General features: G+C 41.7%; 1 protein-coding gene across 4 annotated transcripts in view; it reads right to left on the bottom strand.

Annotated features, from left to right (window-relative positions):
- GALNT7 (polypeptide N-acetylgalactosaminyltransferase 7) overlaps nt 1-17284 on the bottom strand; it is a 121561-nt gene that overhangs the window by 43588 nt on the left and 60689 nt on the right. For all 4 annotated transcript variants that reach the window (XM_042842095.2, XM_005300047.5, XM_005300048.5 and 1 more), the window contains exon 3: nt 5442-5608. In XM_042842095.2, the coding sequence (XP_042698029.1) occupies nt 5442-5608 (167 nt within the window). The remainder of the gene's footprint in view (nt 1-5441; nt 5609-17284) is intronic.

Here is a 17284-nt window from a genome sequence, read left to right as displayed (position 1 = left end):
ATATATGTAAGAATAAGAGACCATAATTAAGAGTCTATATATTTTATATGACAATGCTAATTACATAGTCATGCTGTTTCTCAGGTAATAAAATTCACATTTTTCATTATAATCTTAGATACACATAGGGGTGGCCAAACTTTCTGACCCTCCAAGCCACATACGACAATCTTCAGAAGTTTGAGAGCTGGGGCACACCTGCTGGGGCTTGGGGCTTCAGCCCTACGGGAAGCACTTTACAGGACACGGGGCTTTGGCCCTGTTCCTGCTGAAACCCTGAGCCCCAGCAGGACTGAAGCCCTAAGACCCCTCTCTCCGCTGGGTAGAAGCCCCTACCCCACCACTCTGCTGCAAGGCAGAGGTCTCAAGCTCCTCCCTCCCCCAGCCTGGCATATTGGGGGAATGGGGGGCTCTGCGAGCCTGTGAACCACAGTTTGGCCACCCCTGACATATAATATTATATCAGGTAGTACAGGGGTTGGCAACCTTTCAGAAGTGGTGTGCCGAGTCTTCATTTATTCATTCTAATTTAAGGTTTCATGTGCCAGTAATATGTTTTTAGAAGGTCTCTCTCTATAAGTCTATATTATATAATGAAACTATTTTTGTATGTAAAGTAAACAAGGTTTTTAAAATGTTTAAGAAGCTTCATTTAAAATTAAATTAAAATGCAGATCTTATCAGTTTAGTGCAGTGGTTCTTAACCTGGGGTGCACGCACCCCGTAGGGGGTGCAAGACATGCGAGATTGGTTTAGAAGGTAAATCATCAAAAACACAAATTAAGTACAGGCACATAAGTACAACTACACCGCTACCTTAATATAACGTGACCCGATATAACACGAATTCGGATATAACACGGTAAAGCAGCGCTCCGGGGGAGCGGGTCTGCGCACTCTAGTGGACCAAAGCAAGTTCAATATAACACGGTTTCACCTATAACGCGGTAAGATTTTTTGGCTCCCGAGGACAGCGTTATATCGAGGTAGAGGTGTACTTTATTTCATCAAACCTATGTATTTATTAACATTATACATTTTTTAACGATTACTGTAATATACAAATCAAGATTTTAAGCTAATTGTAGTGTCATTTTTGATAAGGGGTGCGAGAACATATTTTGAGAACTCTAGACCATCAGCGCGCTGAGCGGGGCAGGTTGTAGTGTATTAAATTGCTCCTCATAGCAATGTGCTACTTATGGTGTACTACTTAGGGCTGCCAGTCCTGATGCTCTGAGCGGCATGGTAAGGGGACAGGGAACAGGGGTGGTTGGATAGGCGTGGGAGTCCCGGGGGGCCTGTCAGGGGTGGTGGATAGGGGTCGGGGCAGTCAGGGGACAGGGGGGCTTGGATGGGGGGTGGGGTCTCGGGGGGGCGGTTAGGGGTGAGGGGGGTCCCAGGAGGGGGCGGTCAAGGGACAAGGAGCAGGGGGGATTGGATGGGTCAGGGGTTATGACGGGGGCAGTCAGGGGGCAGGAAGTGGGAGGGAGCGGATAGGGGGCGGGCTGTTTGGGGAGGCACAGCCTTCCCTACCCGGGTGTGGTGTATTAAATAATTTCTCCCCGTAGGAATGTGCTACCTATGGTGTATTAATTACGGCTGCCAGTCCTGGTGCTCCACAAGTAGCGCATTCCTACGGGGAGAAATTTAATACACTACATTGGTGGACAGAACCCTAGACCGGCGACGGGCTGAGCGGCTCAGCCCGCCGCCAGTCTGGGGTTCCGTCCGCCAGCTCCTGCCAGCCGGGCTCCTGGCCACCGGTCCCACTCAGCCCGCTGCCGGCCTGGGGTTTCATTTACCCAGGCCGGCAGCAGGCTGAGTGGGGGTGGCAGCCAGGATCCTGGCCAGCGTGCCAGTAAAAATCAGCTCGCGTGGCGCCTTTGGCATGCGTGCCCACAGGTTCCAGACCCCTGTTGTAGTACTATGTCTATTATGCCAGACAGTCCACGAAAGTCACCTATATAAAGTGCATAGTCAATCATATTTACAAAGATGAACAGTACTATGAATTCAGATTAGTAAAAGTTTGTTGGTATTTAAATAGGCTATCTAATTTTACAGTGATGTTAGTTTTTATTTAACTGGGTCAGCAAGTCCTTGAATTGCACAGGAACATAGCTGTGATGCCAGCTAAAAAGTCTAGTATATGGCTGCTGACTAAATTATTAAAAAAACCATATCCCTTAGAGAAATATTTACATATAATACAAAGTCTAAACCAGCTTCTCAGATGGTGTGATTCCATTAAGAGTCAATAGGAATATAGTGGACCATTCTTTGACAACGCTACTGGTCTAATGGATGCCGAGAAACAGTACTTGTGAAACATCCTGATTTTAGTAAGGCTTCTGACACAGGTCTACATGGCATTCTTGTAAGCAAGCTAGGGAAATGTGGTCCAGATGAAATTACTATAAAAGTGGATGCACAACTGGTTGAAAGGCTATACTCCAACAATAGTTATCAATTATTCACTGTTAAACTGGGAAGGCATATCTAGTGGAGTCCCACAGGGTGTCAGTCCTGGGTCCTAATATTCCGGACCTAATATTTTCCTACCTCAGAGGAATGTTGTGAACATTAATGTTTATTTATCATTTAATAATGCTTTACATGCAAAAAGTCTAACCTGCTTTTAATACAATCATTTCATCTTTAAAATTAATTTCTAGGATTCATTCTTTACCAATATACCCCTGTGACATGGGGACAAGCAGAAGACAAGTATACTGTGTGCCAGACTGGTTAACAATACAAAAGGAGAACCACTTCAGCGCTGGATCCCCACACTCAGCCAGATGCCCTCCGTATCTCCAAATTCAACTATTCAAAGGGAAAAAGGAGTGTATGGGGCAGCATATCCCAGACTCCAGGAGCAGATCAGACTCACCTATGATCAGCCATGCCTTGTCCTTGCTATATACCAATCCAAGGGACAGACAGCATAGAAATGCTGTTGCGTCAAGATTTGGCAATACTAGCTCTGCATAGGAACTGCCATACTAAAAGCAAACTGTCATAACTATAAAGGGAAGGGCAACAGCCCTCCTGTGTACAATACTATAAAATCCCTCCTGGCCAGAGACTCCAAAATCCTTTTACCTGTAAAGGGTTAGAAGCTCAGGTAACCTGGCTGACACCTGACCCAAAGGACCAATAAGGGGACAAGATACTTTCAAATCTTGGTGGGGGGGGAAGGCTTTTGTTTGTGCTCTTTGTTTTGGTGGGAGTTCGCTCTTGGGACTAACAGGGACCAGACATTAATCCAGGCTCTCCAAATCTTTCTGAACAAGTCTCTCATATTTCAAACTTGTAAGTACAGCCAGGCAAGGCGTGTTAGTTTTATCTTTGTTTTCTCAACTTGTAAATGTACCTTTTGCTAGGGTGTTTACCTCTGTTTGCTGTAACTTTGAACCTAAGGCTAGAGGGGGGTCCTCTGGACTCTAAGTTTGATTACCCTGTGAAGTTATTTTCCATCCTGATTTTACAGAGATGATTTTTACCCTTTTCTTTAATTAAAAGCCTTCTTTTTAAGAATCTGATTGATTATCCCTGTTTTTTAGATCCAAGGGGGTTGGATCTCCATCCACCAGGAGTTGGTGGGAGAGAGGAGGGGGGATGGTTAATTTCTCCTTGTTTTATGATCCAAGGGGTTGGGATCTGTATTCACCAGGGAATTGGTGAAGAGTCTCTCAAGGCTACCCAGGGAAGGGAATTAGCACATTGGGAGTGGTGGCAGCAGACCAGATCTAAGTTGGTAGTTAAAGCTTAGAAGTTTTCATGCAGGCCCCCACATCTGTACCCTAAAGTTCAGCCTGGGGAAGAAGCCTTGACACAAACAACAGCTTGCCTATAGAGAAAATTTCTTTCTAATCTCAGGTTTATGCACCTTATAAATGTTTATTTTATCTAATTTTCCTGTCTGAGTACTTATTTTACCCCTCATCACTGTAGCATCTGAAAGCTGTCCCCCACACCCCAGTATTTCTGGATTTAGCTGCATAATAACCCTGTGAGGTAGGGAAGTATTGTTATCTCCATTTTCAGATGAGGAACTGAGGCACAAAGAAATTAACAATTCGCCTGAAGTCAGAACGGAAAAGGTAGAGCCCGTAACTGAACCTGGTACTCCTGAATCCCAGTCCAGTGCCATAACCAAAGATTATCCTTGCTGTAGAAGCAAATATTTTTTATTCACACAAATGTCTAATCTTTTTCTGACTCTTACTAGGAATTCTGTCTCAACAACATCTTGTGGCAGTGAGTCTTTCAGATTAATTATGCCTAGTATAAAACAAAGTATTTTCTTTGATCAGTTTTAAATTTAAAAACAGACTTCGGACTGACCCTCTCTATATCATTCATTATCTTATTTACATGTATATTAACATGCCACCTCTTGCTATTCTCTTCTCAAATCAGCTTCACTTTACATTGCTAATGAGCATTAGACCTGAAGATTTCAATATTAGGAAAACAGTAAGAGAGAGCGAGAGAGAGAGAGCAAGCGAGAGAGTGTGTGTTTTATAATGCATATTATATATTTAAAATCATACATATGTACACACGGCATTAGACATTCCCATCTTGGTTCACATCTGAGGAAAGGAAGAACAGGGATGACGAGCGTAGGCAGGAAAGACTACAAACGTCTGGAAGCTTTGATGACATGCAGCTGGAGCCCATATGCCACCATGAAATAAAGAAAATATTTCATGTAAAAATGTGTGGGTAAAATAGTTTTTCTTTCAATGAAATATAAGCAATAATAAACGCAGTACTGTGTTTCAAAAAATCATGGGTGGCTCCAAAAAACATTAAGACAGTGAAAAAATTAATATGGTTTACTGAATAGTTTTAGTCAAATTTCAACTATAGTCAGAATTAAGATAGGATTCCCCTGTGAGGGTAAGACGAAAGACACTTTTTACATCAAATTTAGCACTAACTCTTCAATTAAAAGAAGAGAAGCAGTGAAAATACAAAGTTAGATAAGTACTTTGCTCACTGGTTTGACTTTGTTCATGCTCACTGGTTTGACAGTTACTGATAGGGCATAATGCTGGGCGCTGTTTCAATTTATCTCTAAACAGATTATCCTTTAAAAATTCCTAATGACAAAATGTGCTAATTAACCCAGACCTCCATACTAATGTGCTAGTCAAACTGTGGGGAAAACTGCCACAAATTCTATGCATAGAACAGAAATGTATGCATATAGACCAGTGTTTTCTTTTCATTACTATCCATTGAGATGTAGCTTGTGTTTTACTGAAAGATGAAAATGACTGTATAAATACCATCTTGTTTTTCATGCACAGTTAAATACAATCCATATTGTATAAATAATAATAAATCCAAGAAGCTAATTTTTAAAATTATTTAATACCCCCCCCCCTTTTCTACAGATTCAGTGTAAATAGCCTATGTATTACCTTTGTTACTGAAATCATCAATCATCACAATTTCTGCCAAATATTTCCTTGGTGTCCTTTTTATTACACTGTGAATTGTCCTCATGAGTGTGGACCATCCTTCATTATGGAAGACAATGACAACACTGGAGGTGAGCAGGTTCTCATCATAATGCCAATACTTGCACCTGCAAAAGATTTTTTGTTACTGTAAATTTGCCAGTGTATCTCTTAATAATGTGTGTGAATGAAGTTTTATTTAATGTCTCTGCTTCAAGTTAAAGATAAGCAGGATATCAAAAACAAAATACAACATTACTATTTCATAGATTCATAGGATTTTAAGGCCAGGAGAGACCATTATGGTATCTGACCTCCTGCATTATACATTTATATTACTGATTTATAAAAAGCAGCAACCAGTTTGTAATGTTCCTGTAAACCACATTGTTACAAGTAAAAAGAATAGTTTGTTAAATGTTTCCATTTGTGTCACATATTTAGTATACAAAACCTGCAAAATCTTGTAAAGTACTACTATAAATATTAGGTGGAATGTTTCTCACTGTGTCCCAAAGCCCTGGTTTATCAGTCCTTTCATATCTAAACACATTTTTAAGCACTCAGATATTAAATGACAGATGTGCAGAAGCTGCACACGTATGCTCATTTGCCACTGCTGCATATAAAACTTTCTGTGCTGTATAAACTCTGACAGAAAAGCATAGCTGCTTATGGAGAAGATTTTATCTTTACAACAGAAAAGATTTTATTAATTGGTAATCACTGATGCATAAACTTTCAGCTATGATGAATGAAGGCTAAAAGTGCCTTGACATCCACCCCGCGGGGGAGTCCTTACGCACTGCATCTTCGGGGCACTTCGGCAGCAGGTCCTGGAGCAAGTGAAGGAGCCACCGCTGAATTTCCGCCGAAGACCTGGAGCGGAAGGACCCCCCGCCACTGAATTTCAGCCGAGGGCGGCAAAATGCCACCCCCCAAATCCTGCCGCCCTAGGCGACCACCTAGGTTCGCCTAGTGGAAGCACCGGCCCTGATTGTAACCAGTCTACTGAGGATACATCTTTTTGCCAAATTCTGTGTAGATATACAATTTTAAAAAACAGATAAGTCAACAATGAAGCTCAGACTGCCAACAACAAATTTCAGCCACAGCCCAACTTCAAAGGCTTCCTATTAAAAAATTTATCAAACAAGAGACCAAACAAGATCTGCACACAAAATCCAAAGAGCATAAAAACAAACAGTATGAAATTTCACACTAATAGACCATCTACATTTAGGGGGGAAAAAAACAAGAGCTGGTGGCGACTTTAGAACGTAAACTATCTATGATGTTGCTACCAGGGGTCACCATAATAAAAAAGTAATATTCAAAATTCTGAGCTGAGTAACCTTTAAATGGTTGCCATTCCCTTATAGATTAACAGAAATTCAGCTGGGACAGTGGTTCTCAAACTTTTGTACTGGTGACCCCTTTCACATAGCAAGCCTACAAGTGCGACCCCTCCATATACATTAAAAACACTTTAAAATATATTTAACACCATTATAAATGCTGGATGCAAAGTGGGGTTTGGGGTGGAGGCTGACAGCTCACAGCCCCCATATAATAACCTTGTGACCCCTGAGGGGTCCTGACCCCGCAGTTTGAGAACCCCTGAGCTAGGACCACAGAAGGTGGCACATCAAATGACAACAGTATATCCATCTGGTAGTCCAGACTTCTGACATAGGTCACACAAGATGGTGCAAAGTAAAGTGCAAGGAGCCCCCTAGTGCACAACTTTGGAATACCCTCTTCAGAGAAAATTTTTAATTCCCAATTAGTCCTTGTGTCCTGAAGCACGTGGATTTATGTCCAATCTAATGTAATGGTGGATGTTCTCATTTCCCATATAAAAGGTTTAAATATTTTAAAAATACTACTAAGTTTTTGGGTTCTAACATCGTGTGGCAATGAGTTCCAGATGAGGGATGCTGCGTGAAAGGATTTTCTTTTATCAGTTTGAAATGTGCTCCTTTTTAACTTCATTGAATGTTCCCTTTGTCTTCTATGGTTAAGAAAGGAAAACAGGATTTACTACAACTTTGCCCTTTATTATTTTAAGCCTTATGTCCCCTCACCAAACTAAACACTTCCAATCTTTTCAGACTGTCCATGTCTCTAAAACCCTTCTATTTCTACTAGATCATATGAGATATCATAGAATATCAGAGTTGGAAGGGATCTCAGGAGGTCATCTAGTCAACCCCCCTGCTCAAAGCAGGGCCAATCCCCAACTAAATCCCCAAATGGCCCCCTCAAGGATTGAACTCACAACCCTGGGTTTAGCAGGCCAATGCTCAAACCACTGAGCTATCCCTCCCCCCATATAGGGTCATGCAGTACATTAAAGTGCACTACAGAACTTTTAGTGCACAGTAACAGGATCCACACAGCCAGTCAGTGTGCTAGAGAGTCACACCCTGGCTTGCTCTGCACTAAATAATTGTGTAGACAAGTCATTAGAAACCAGCAATGTGTTTAAGTAGTTCAAAATATTCCTTCCAATACATATTACGTCACATTTCTCAGCAGTGAATTTCATTTGCCATTGTGCTGCCTATTTACCTAATTGCATTAGATCCCTCTGAATCTGCTTAGTCACCTTACTTATGACCAACCTAGGCAAGTTGGGTCAGCTTCAAATTTTACCACCTCACTCCCTGTAAGAATCTGCAGGATTGTAATTTGGGACCACGGAGGTCCTGGGCTGATGCTTCCACATCCCTATTGAAAGAATAGGCTGGGTTTTCAGTGAGGGACCGTATGAGGCTAGACACTGCAGAAAGTACTGCCCAGCAGTGCCGCAGTGGTCACCCACCCTCCCCCCACTGATTGGCTCATGCTTGTATACAGGCCGTCTCTGGCTTTCTGGCTGCCCCAAACAAAAAAAATATAATAAAATAAAAAAACCTGCGGCGCGGCCAGAGTGAGGGTGCAGGGGGACTCCCTGCCCTGCAGATGTGCCCCGGCTAGCGGGGGGAGGGGGAGGGAGAGAGAAGGGGGGCAGCTAGGGCTTCAGTGGGGCACTGCCATGCGGTCCTTCCCGCCGTGCCCCCTGCCGGGAGGGCTCCACACTGCTCTGGTCGGCTGGGAGGGAAGGATGCGGCCTGCCCTGCCGGGTTTGCTGCAGGGCGCTCCAGTCCTCCACGCCGCTGCCCCCTACAGGGCGGCCGGAGCGGAACAACAACAACAACAAAAAGCGGCCGTGCCGCCCTAGGATTGGGCAGAATGCTGCCTCCTACAAGCTGCTGCCCCAAGCACCAGCTTGCTCGGCTGGCGCCTGGAGCCGGCCCTGCTTGTATATAAATCAGGAAGCCATCATGGTGAGCTATGTGAGCAACGACATAAAACACCTGCTTGCTTCCGCTCCAGACCTTGCCTTGTTGTGGACCCTAGACTCTGGCTTCTGATCCTGGTTTGTCCCTGACTGCCACTTGCCTGCTGTTTGTAACCTGGTGCCTGATCCTGATTCTCTGGTATCCTGACCTGGCTCAAACCCGACTGTGCTACTTGTCTCCCATCTGCAACTTGGTGCCTGACCCTGACTTCTGGCTCAACTCCAACCCCACTATTTGTCTCCTGACTGCAACTTGGTAATTGACCAGTACACACAGGCCACCCACAGCCTGGCCCTGGCACTCCTTTTCCAGGTATCCTTTTCCATAGAATCATAGAGTTAGAAGGGACCGCAAGTGTCATCTGGTCTAACCCTCTGCCAAGATGCAGCATTTGTTGGGTCTAAGCCATCCAAGACAGATGGCTATCCAGCCTCCTTTTGAAAACCTCCCGTGGAGGAGCTTCCACAAGCTACCTGATGGTATCAATACTACCAGTCCTACTATAGAAAATTGGAGGAACCTACTATTAAGTTAATTTTCAACATGGCAATAGGTTAACTGTTAACTACAGGAATGTCTATAGAACAGGAGAGATTCTGACCTTGTTTTCCAGCATTGTCTAACTTGTGTTTATTAGGTGTTATAGAAAAACAAAGACAGACAGAGCAAGCTCACATCTTATTCCTCATTTTTATATTTCCTTATATACTGTATCAGAGGTTATCTGTAAAGAATCCTGCATCTGCTTGATAAACAGAACAATTATGTTCATCATGCCATTGGATGTTTCAAAAACAAAATTCAGAAAGCAAGCAGACATGCAAATAGTTGGAGCGTTGTGGATGACTAGAGGCATTTGTACAAAAGGAGGGAAGAATTTTGCTGTTTTAAGAAGGAGATGTGATTCAGTGCTATTCTATATATCACCAAAGCAAAGTTGAAATCTGGTGGACACAAACTAGTCTCACATTCCAGAAACCAGTTTATAATGTGACTGCAAAATCTATTAAGATTGTCCCTAATGAGGCCTCTACTCTCTCAAATGAGCTTGAAATACCACTTCTGAAATCAGAAGAGCTCTTTAAGAATATGGATTAGAGACTGTATATTTTGTATCTTGCTATTTTTATAGCTAGAGATAGAAAGAATAAAAGACAATCACTTCTATCAGCTAAGGACATGCAAGTATCTGTGGACAGACTTTCAATTAATCGTACATTCAGACCACTGGTTTTTCACCCAAAGTCTGTGTCACAAAAATTTTGACTGATTTCAAATAGTAGTAACTCCAGTTTGAAGCAGAAACCTTTTCTGGTATCCCTCCACTATGATACGAGTTGTTGGCAATATAGGTACTATACTGTGTGCAGGCTACATGCTTAGCTATTGTGTCCCTTTTAAGTTATTTATTAGAGGAAAGTTTTTCCACTACGTACTTACTCAAGGCAGGTTACGTATTTGAACTGTGTTCTGTTTTAAATGTGCATTTATCTGGATTAAGTTTGGAGTTTTAGTTACGCTTATTTGGAAGTATTTCTACCACCCCATTATCATGCACTCTAATATATCATGTTCTAAGACAGAATGGCAGCTGAAATCCATTCAAAAATTCAATTTAAAGGTCATGGAAAATATCTGTATGTTTGCCTTATGAGAGAAGGTGGTATCTGATCTAGATTGTACTGCCAACTTTTGTCTTTATGAAGTTTAAGCACTGTTATCACATAACTTGTGTTCTTCAAATAGGGAAAGACATTGATAATTAATAAGATTTAGAGATTGCATCCTGATCCCAAAAAAGTCACATAAATCACCCAAAAAATGAGAGTGACAGCCTTATTTTAAAGCTAAAAAACAAATGTTCTGCTTGTTCCTTCCTTCCTGACGGTACAATTTTCAAGAGGAAAAAAATCTAATAATAAATCATGTTCTGTTCCTGTAATAGCTTAAAAAAAATCTTAAAAATCTGATTACAAATGCCGACCATCATGAAACATCTGTGAGCAATTTAACAGCAAGCTGTGCTCTAGTATATTTAACAGACCTATCATATTGACATAAAACCAAGGAAGGTCTAGACTTTTTTTATTCTACAAATCCAACCTAATCCCTGCAGATCTAACAGTTAATAGACATTACACTTGTAGGTTGAAAGTCGTTTCTGGATAAATGTGCTATTTGTAAGCTATAACACTACAGCATCTTACTCCTAGCCTTTTCCAGAGACCTGATCTAATTTCTTGGATAGTCAGTGTGGTGACTCATCACCAACAAGCCTGTGAATGGCACTCAGAGTTTACAATAATTGATACATTCAGTCTGCTCTCATAATTCTGCACTTGCCAATTGGAGTTTGAAACAATGTGGCTTCAAACGTATGCTATGAATCGCCAGTGTGAGCTATAATGTGTTAATTTTTCTGAGAAGCATTAAATTAAATAATTGCAAATAGCGTAAGTGCCAAATGATTCCTCCTCCTCCTTTCTCTCCCAACACTAGATAAATCCTTTTCCTGGCTGCATTTATGTGGAACAGTGGTGACATCCAGTGGTAGACTAAATAAATGCCAGGTACAAATTAATTCCAAGAAACAGCACAGAGTAAGTTTTCCCTGTAGTTTAAACTGATTTTACATAATTTCATATTGAACTTAAAAATCATGACTGTCCAGACTAAAAAAAGAATAGATTAGAATTTGTTTTTATACAGCACCTTTCACACTCCAAGTAGGACGTTAACACTGAGAGAAATACAGGAAGATAAGACACAGCAGTAGCAATTTAAATTTGTCATGAAATTACAGATATCCCACCTGTCCCCACAGGAAAGGCAATCCTTTTGGGGCAGGAGAGGGAAAGAGACAAGGTAAAGGGGGATTGATCATATCTGTTTTGTGAAGGAGCATAAACATTTTATCCCACTGACACCACAGTGAAACTAACATGCGGCTAGTCAGTTGCTCTTTAGGTTTTCTTCACTAGTCTCCCCCGAACATTTTGTCTAAAAGCAGAACAAATAGAATCTTCCACTACTGTGGGTGATCATCTCAGCTTCGGGCAGCAGGTCTTCACATCAGACAACGACGAGTACTGCTGAGTGACCATCCTTAACAGACAAAAATTGATTGACTGTGGAAATAGATTTCAGAGTGGCAGCCGTGTTAGTCTGTATCAGCAAAAACAATGCGGAGTCCTTGTGGCACCTTAGAGACTAACATTTACCTGCCTACTGTATTTTCCACTCCATGCATCTGATGAAATGGGTTTTAGACCACGAAAGCTTATGCCCAAGGACTCCTCGTTGTTTTTGTGGAAATAGAGTTAATTTCTCACTCTGTTAGGTGTATGCACGCATGCATGCCTTTCCCCTCCAGAAAACAGGCATTATCTTGGCAACATGAAAAAATGTGTATTCCCAACGAAGTACAGTATCTGTCCTGTAAATGCAGGGCTATCGATATGGCAACTTAATACTATCATAAATTCATAAAAATAATAAAGTCAGTATTCAGAAATGTATTCCCACCACAATAGCTATTGTCCCTTCTGATGACAGCAGCTAAACATAATCATTATAGACTTCCACAATATGGAACATTCATGGAACCTCTACAACAATCTGAGGATTAGAACATATCATTTGAGTTAGTGCTCAAATCATTGCTCAGAAGCTATAACTCACAAAGCAGCAGGGAAAAAAAAATGCAGCGTAGGGAACAACCCTGAAGCGACAAAGAGACAAACTAGATATCCTCATGGATCTTTTCCATTTTTACAACTCTTGAATACCAAAAACAGAAAGATATAGAATAGGTATTGTGGTCAAGTTGAATTCCCCCGAACTTAAGAGGGAGAGAAGCAATTATAATGGGCTATTTAATACTGGATATCTTAAGAGTAAAGTTTTCATCTATATTTTAGTTTTTTAATTCCTAAGAAATTTGGTGTCATGGTCTCTCTTGCTTAAGAAATTATGTTTTCTATTTCGACCAGAAAAAGGAATGTGGACATTTTTTCTTGCACACAACCTTATCTATCTATAAATTGTAATCATTTCGACCTATATTTTCAAAAAAGTGTCTACTCATTTAGGATGCCCAATTTTCAGAGGTATTAAGCACTTATATTGACTTCTATGGGAGTTGTAGTAGCTAAAAATTTCAGGCTCAGTGGAGAACCAAAAATTAATGAGCAGTTTTGAAAACGTAGGCCTTAAAAACTTAGCATTTACATTATTGAAACATATTCCAAGTGTCATTCAGATATTAAAAATAACTAATTTACTTCTAAAATTATATAAAGAGATTATCAAACCCTTCATAAACAAATTGCATTTTTAAGCTGATTCCAATTTCAAAAGATTTGTGATTCATCATGCCACCTAGTGGTAACTATTTTGTACTGCTCACTTTTCTGATGCTTTGCTCAAAAGTGGTATGGTACTGGTACAGTAGCTGCAATGAAGTCTTTTTTTAAAAGCAAATTTTTTCATTCACAATCATCTTTTGCAGTCAGGACTGCTCATTACCTCCCTCCAACTGCCTTTCACTGACCAGCATACTGGTATCATAGTAAAATTTTGAATTCAAGCCTGCCCATTACATATTTTTGTTATCAAGTTTTGTTAGGAAGAATAGTTAAAACAAAACTGCATTTATTTTTAAGGGTTGCACTGCCATTCACAAAATATCCAACTAAAATCCCCAAACAACATTTTCAGATATGCTGTTGACAGCACTAAAATCCTAAATTTGTAACTGCAAGACTTTCTGCAAGTCAGAAAACATTGCATGGATTATGGTTGTCATCTCAAAAGAAAGGAAAAGGTCCATGACCTTTTGCAAATAACCAACAGCCATTTAATATTGTGAAGTCTTAACAGCCCACCCTCTTACCTAAGGGGACCTAAAATAATCCAGAAGTGGGCTTGCGGATTGCTATTATGATGCATCATTTTTGTTGTTAACTAGATGTGACCAAGTAAATTTAGCATTCCAATTTACATATGGAAAATATTCTATCCAGTTTATAGGCAATCCACATGTAAACGATAGTAATGTAAATATATTTTATAAAACAGGAAGGTGATCTGGAGAGGAGGTGAACAAACAGTCCCCAAACCGATCATTTCAGTTTGGCTTACCATTTTTTCAATGACTTAACAGGGGATAGCATCCCCCCAGCTATTTAGTCAAGCTAACAACTGGAGCCTGTGCTGCAATGGCTAATGCTCCCCACAACATCCCAGCTTCGCCTTCTTCCAGTCCTACTGTCGCCCTTCAGTCTCCAAAGAACAAACTTTTTCAGAGTGGTGACTACATTTATTAAAGTGCATGGAAGAATGGGTAGCTCTTAATCGGCCAGTGCCCAGATGTGGAATACAATTTGTGCAAAGATCTCAAATATGGGATTATTAAATAAATAAAATGTTAATGCAGGAAAGTTAAAACAATGCAGAATTTATTCTTTTTCATGTAAATAACTCTTGCTATAGCATCAGTTTTAAGATTCTTTATTTCTGATGTAAATAATTGTCAACAATAAAATAAGGGGACACAAATTGTATGCAATGGTGGTAATTTTGGGACAAAAATGAATGATGGCCCTTGAAGTAAGGTATTTTTCAGACTATGATCCCAATAAATATTTGCTGTTTTACCACAGTTTCATATTTCAGATTCTGTTGCACTCGGTAAAAATGCTGCTTTTTCACACTACGCTTTGATTTCTCTCATGCTACTCTGCACATTACATTTTCACAGCACTTAAATCATGGACTCCATGCTGGAATTTTTCTGCTTTACATTGCTCTTTATCTGTATTCCTAAGGATTTTGTAGTTAGTTTTGGAAAGGTTTTGAACCCCCAAATGCAAAAGGGGTAAAACAACGTCCCACCCTATTTGCCTGGTTGTCTGGAAAAAGAAGAAAAAATGATGTGAAAAAGAGGCTCCTTATGACCTATATGAACTAATGTATTTTTAATCATAGTTATTTTATTATTATACACTGTTTTGCAATGGGGTGATTTTAAAAGTGTATCCGACTTTTGGAGAAGAGTAATCTTAGTGCTAACATTCATTTATCTTATATGCTTTATCGCCTAAGTTTAGGCTATATTAATCAATTGTATTTCATGCTGATTTGATTTGTTAATCATAACAGTTCTTGTGTACACCAAATGCTAACTTGTGTTTAACATCATATTGCTAAGTTGTGTTCTAACATGGTATTTTCTCCTGTAACAAGCCTGCTGAGGAAATGATACTGAGCATATAGGGTCAATGAATGTACTGGGTTTCTTTTTGTGCTACTGAACATCTGACATGGGTGAGCAACACTCCATTTGCCCAAAAGCATTTAGAACAAAAGAAAACACATGATGAGAGTGGACAGGTGAGGACTGGGAAGTCTTGCATACAGCAGATGGAAAAAAGCTGCAAGGTCTAGTGGAGAACTTGAATACAGAGCTCTGAAAGTGCTGTGCTATATACACATTTGATTTTTGGAATCTAATGTTCTGTTTACAGCTCAATCTCCCCATTTCAGACTGAGTACATGTACAAATAAATTCACTTACAAATACCTATGTCTGTGCCAACGTCTCTTTCCCCCAGGAGGGGAATAACCCACATTCGGAGTGCATCTACAGTGGGAAAATATATAATGGCAACAGCACATCGTTTTAAAGCGTACTGGCTCCGTGTACACTCTTCTACTGTTCGTAGCACTGGTACAGCTGGATTGGTACAGAAAAATGCTTTCACATTTTCCTGCTACACGCAAGACCTTGGAGGTCTGATCCACCAATACATTGCTAATTATATTTTCCCCTCCTTTGGAGTCTTGCCAACAAAGCTGCTGAGGACATGCGGTCAAGAGTATAGCCTTCTTCTTCAAGTCTGATTGCTATAATTCATTTGATTCTCATAAACTTAAGTCTCAGTAAAACACTGGTTTTTTATGTTTTTTGCGTAATAAAACCTCGTTTTTGGTAGTTCATAGAATTATTATAGTGTGCCATATTACAAAAATTGATTTTTCCCTAGGCTTCGTGTATAATGAAAGCAAGTCCTTAATGCTTAGTTTCCAAGGACACAGATACCAACTGTAATTACTAAAAGCTTATTTAATTAAACAGTATCATATGTGTAATTAGTACAACAATGCAATTAAGCAAATCACCACCTTTGTAAAGCAAGCAAGCTTTGGCACTGAGTCCTCCTGTGGAATCTCCTTTGTAATACAGTGGAGCCGACTAGAAAATTAACAGCTGTTTAGAACAGGGGTTCTCATCCTTTTTCTCTCTCTGAGGCCCCCCTCGACATGCTATAAAAACTCCAGGCCCCAGCTGGGGGAGAGGAGGACGGAAAGAGGGCTCGGGGCAGGGGCCTTGGGCATAGGCGTAGTCTGACTTCCATTTGGGGGTGGGGAGCCAGCGGTGCAGGGAGGGAGTGCCACCTGACTCACCTCAGCAGGCCACCTGCCTGTCTGGCTTGGGAGTGGGGGGGAACACAACCAAAAATTACAACTCACAGGTGAGGGGCTTAGCTCAAAAAGTTTGAAAACAGCTTAGGGAGCAGGGAGCGGGTAGCTAGGGGCAGTGTGCAGGCAGTGGGGTAGCTCAGGGTGTAGAGAGGGGGTAGCTGGGGATGTGTGCACACAGGGGATTACTAGGGGCTGCACCTGGGCAGGGGGGTAGCTCAGGGTGCAGGGAGGGGGGTAGCTGGGGCTGTGTGCAGGCAGGGGGTAGCTCAGGGTGCAGGGAGAGCAGCACTAGGGGCTGTGTGCAGGCAGGGGGTAGCTCAGGGAGCAGGGAGAGGGGGTACTAGGGGCTGTGTGCTGGGAAGGCTCCCCTGCAGTCCCTGTTCCCGGAGGGGTCTGCCAGCCACAAAGCCGGGTCTCCCAACCCAGGCGGCTCTTACCGGCTGCCTCTGAGGGAGCAAAGGGAGCTGGGACTTGGGAACTGAGGAGCAGCTTCAACCCGGGGCACCAACAGAAGAGGAGGGAACACTGTGGCTGCCTGCTCCATGGCACCAGTCAGAGCAGCAGCTGCCCCACAGTGCCCGGTGTAACAGCAAAAACAGCAGCCGGCACATTTCCCCACCAATAGCAGTTACCTACTGAGCCTCAGTTTGGGTGAGCGTGCTCAGTACAACCTAGATAGGAAGTTCTGCCAGGGAGCTGTTTGTAGCACTACACCAGCAGAGCTTCAGCCCTGCACCTCCCAGGAGTCCCGAATTGAGCCCCACGAGGGGCGCTAGGGCTCAGGGTCTGGGTTTCAGCCACGGAGCCCCGCAGCCCCCTTGAAAGGGCTCGTGTATCCCCAGGGGGCTATGGACCCCCCATTGAGAACCGCTGGTTTAGAACATATTAAACTCACTCTATGCGTTCAGCTTAAATATTGTCCCTCTCCTGTTAGCAGCGGCTTCCTCACAAAATCTGCCATTGACAGTGGAT

Source organism: Chrysemys picta, chromosome 5 (assembly GCF_011386835.1).
Source record: "Chrysemys picta bellii isolate R12L10 chromosome 5, ASM1138683v2, whole genome shotgun sequence".
In the NCBI taxonomy this organism is placed as follows: Eukaryota; Metazoa; Chordata; order Testudines; family Emydidae; genus Chrysemys; species Chrysemys picta.
The sequence above is the reverse complement of the archived record's forward strand: the minus strand, read 5'-3'. Positions and strand labels throughout refer to the sequence as shown.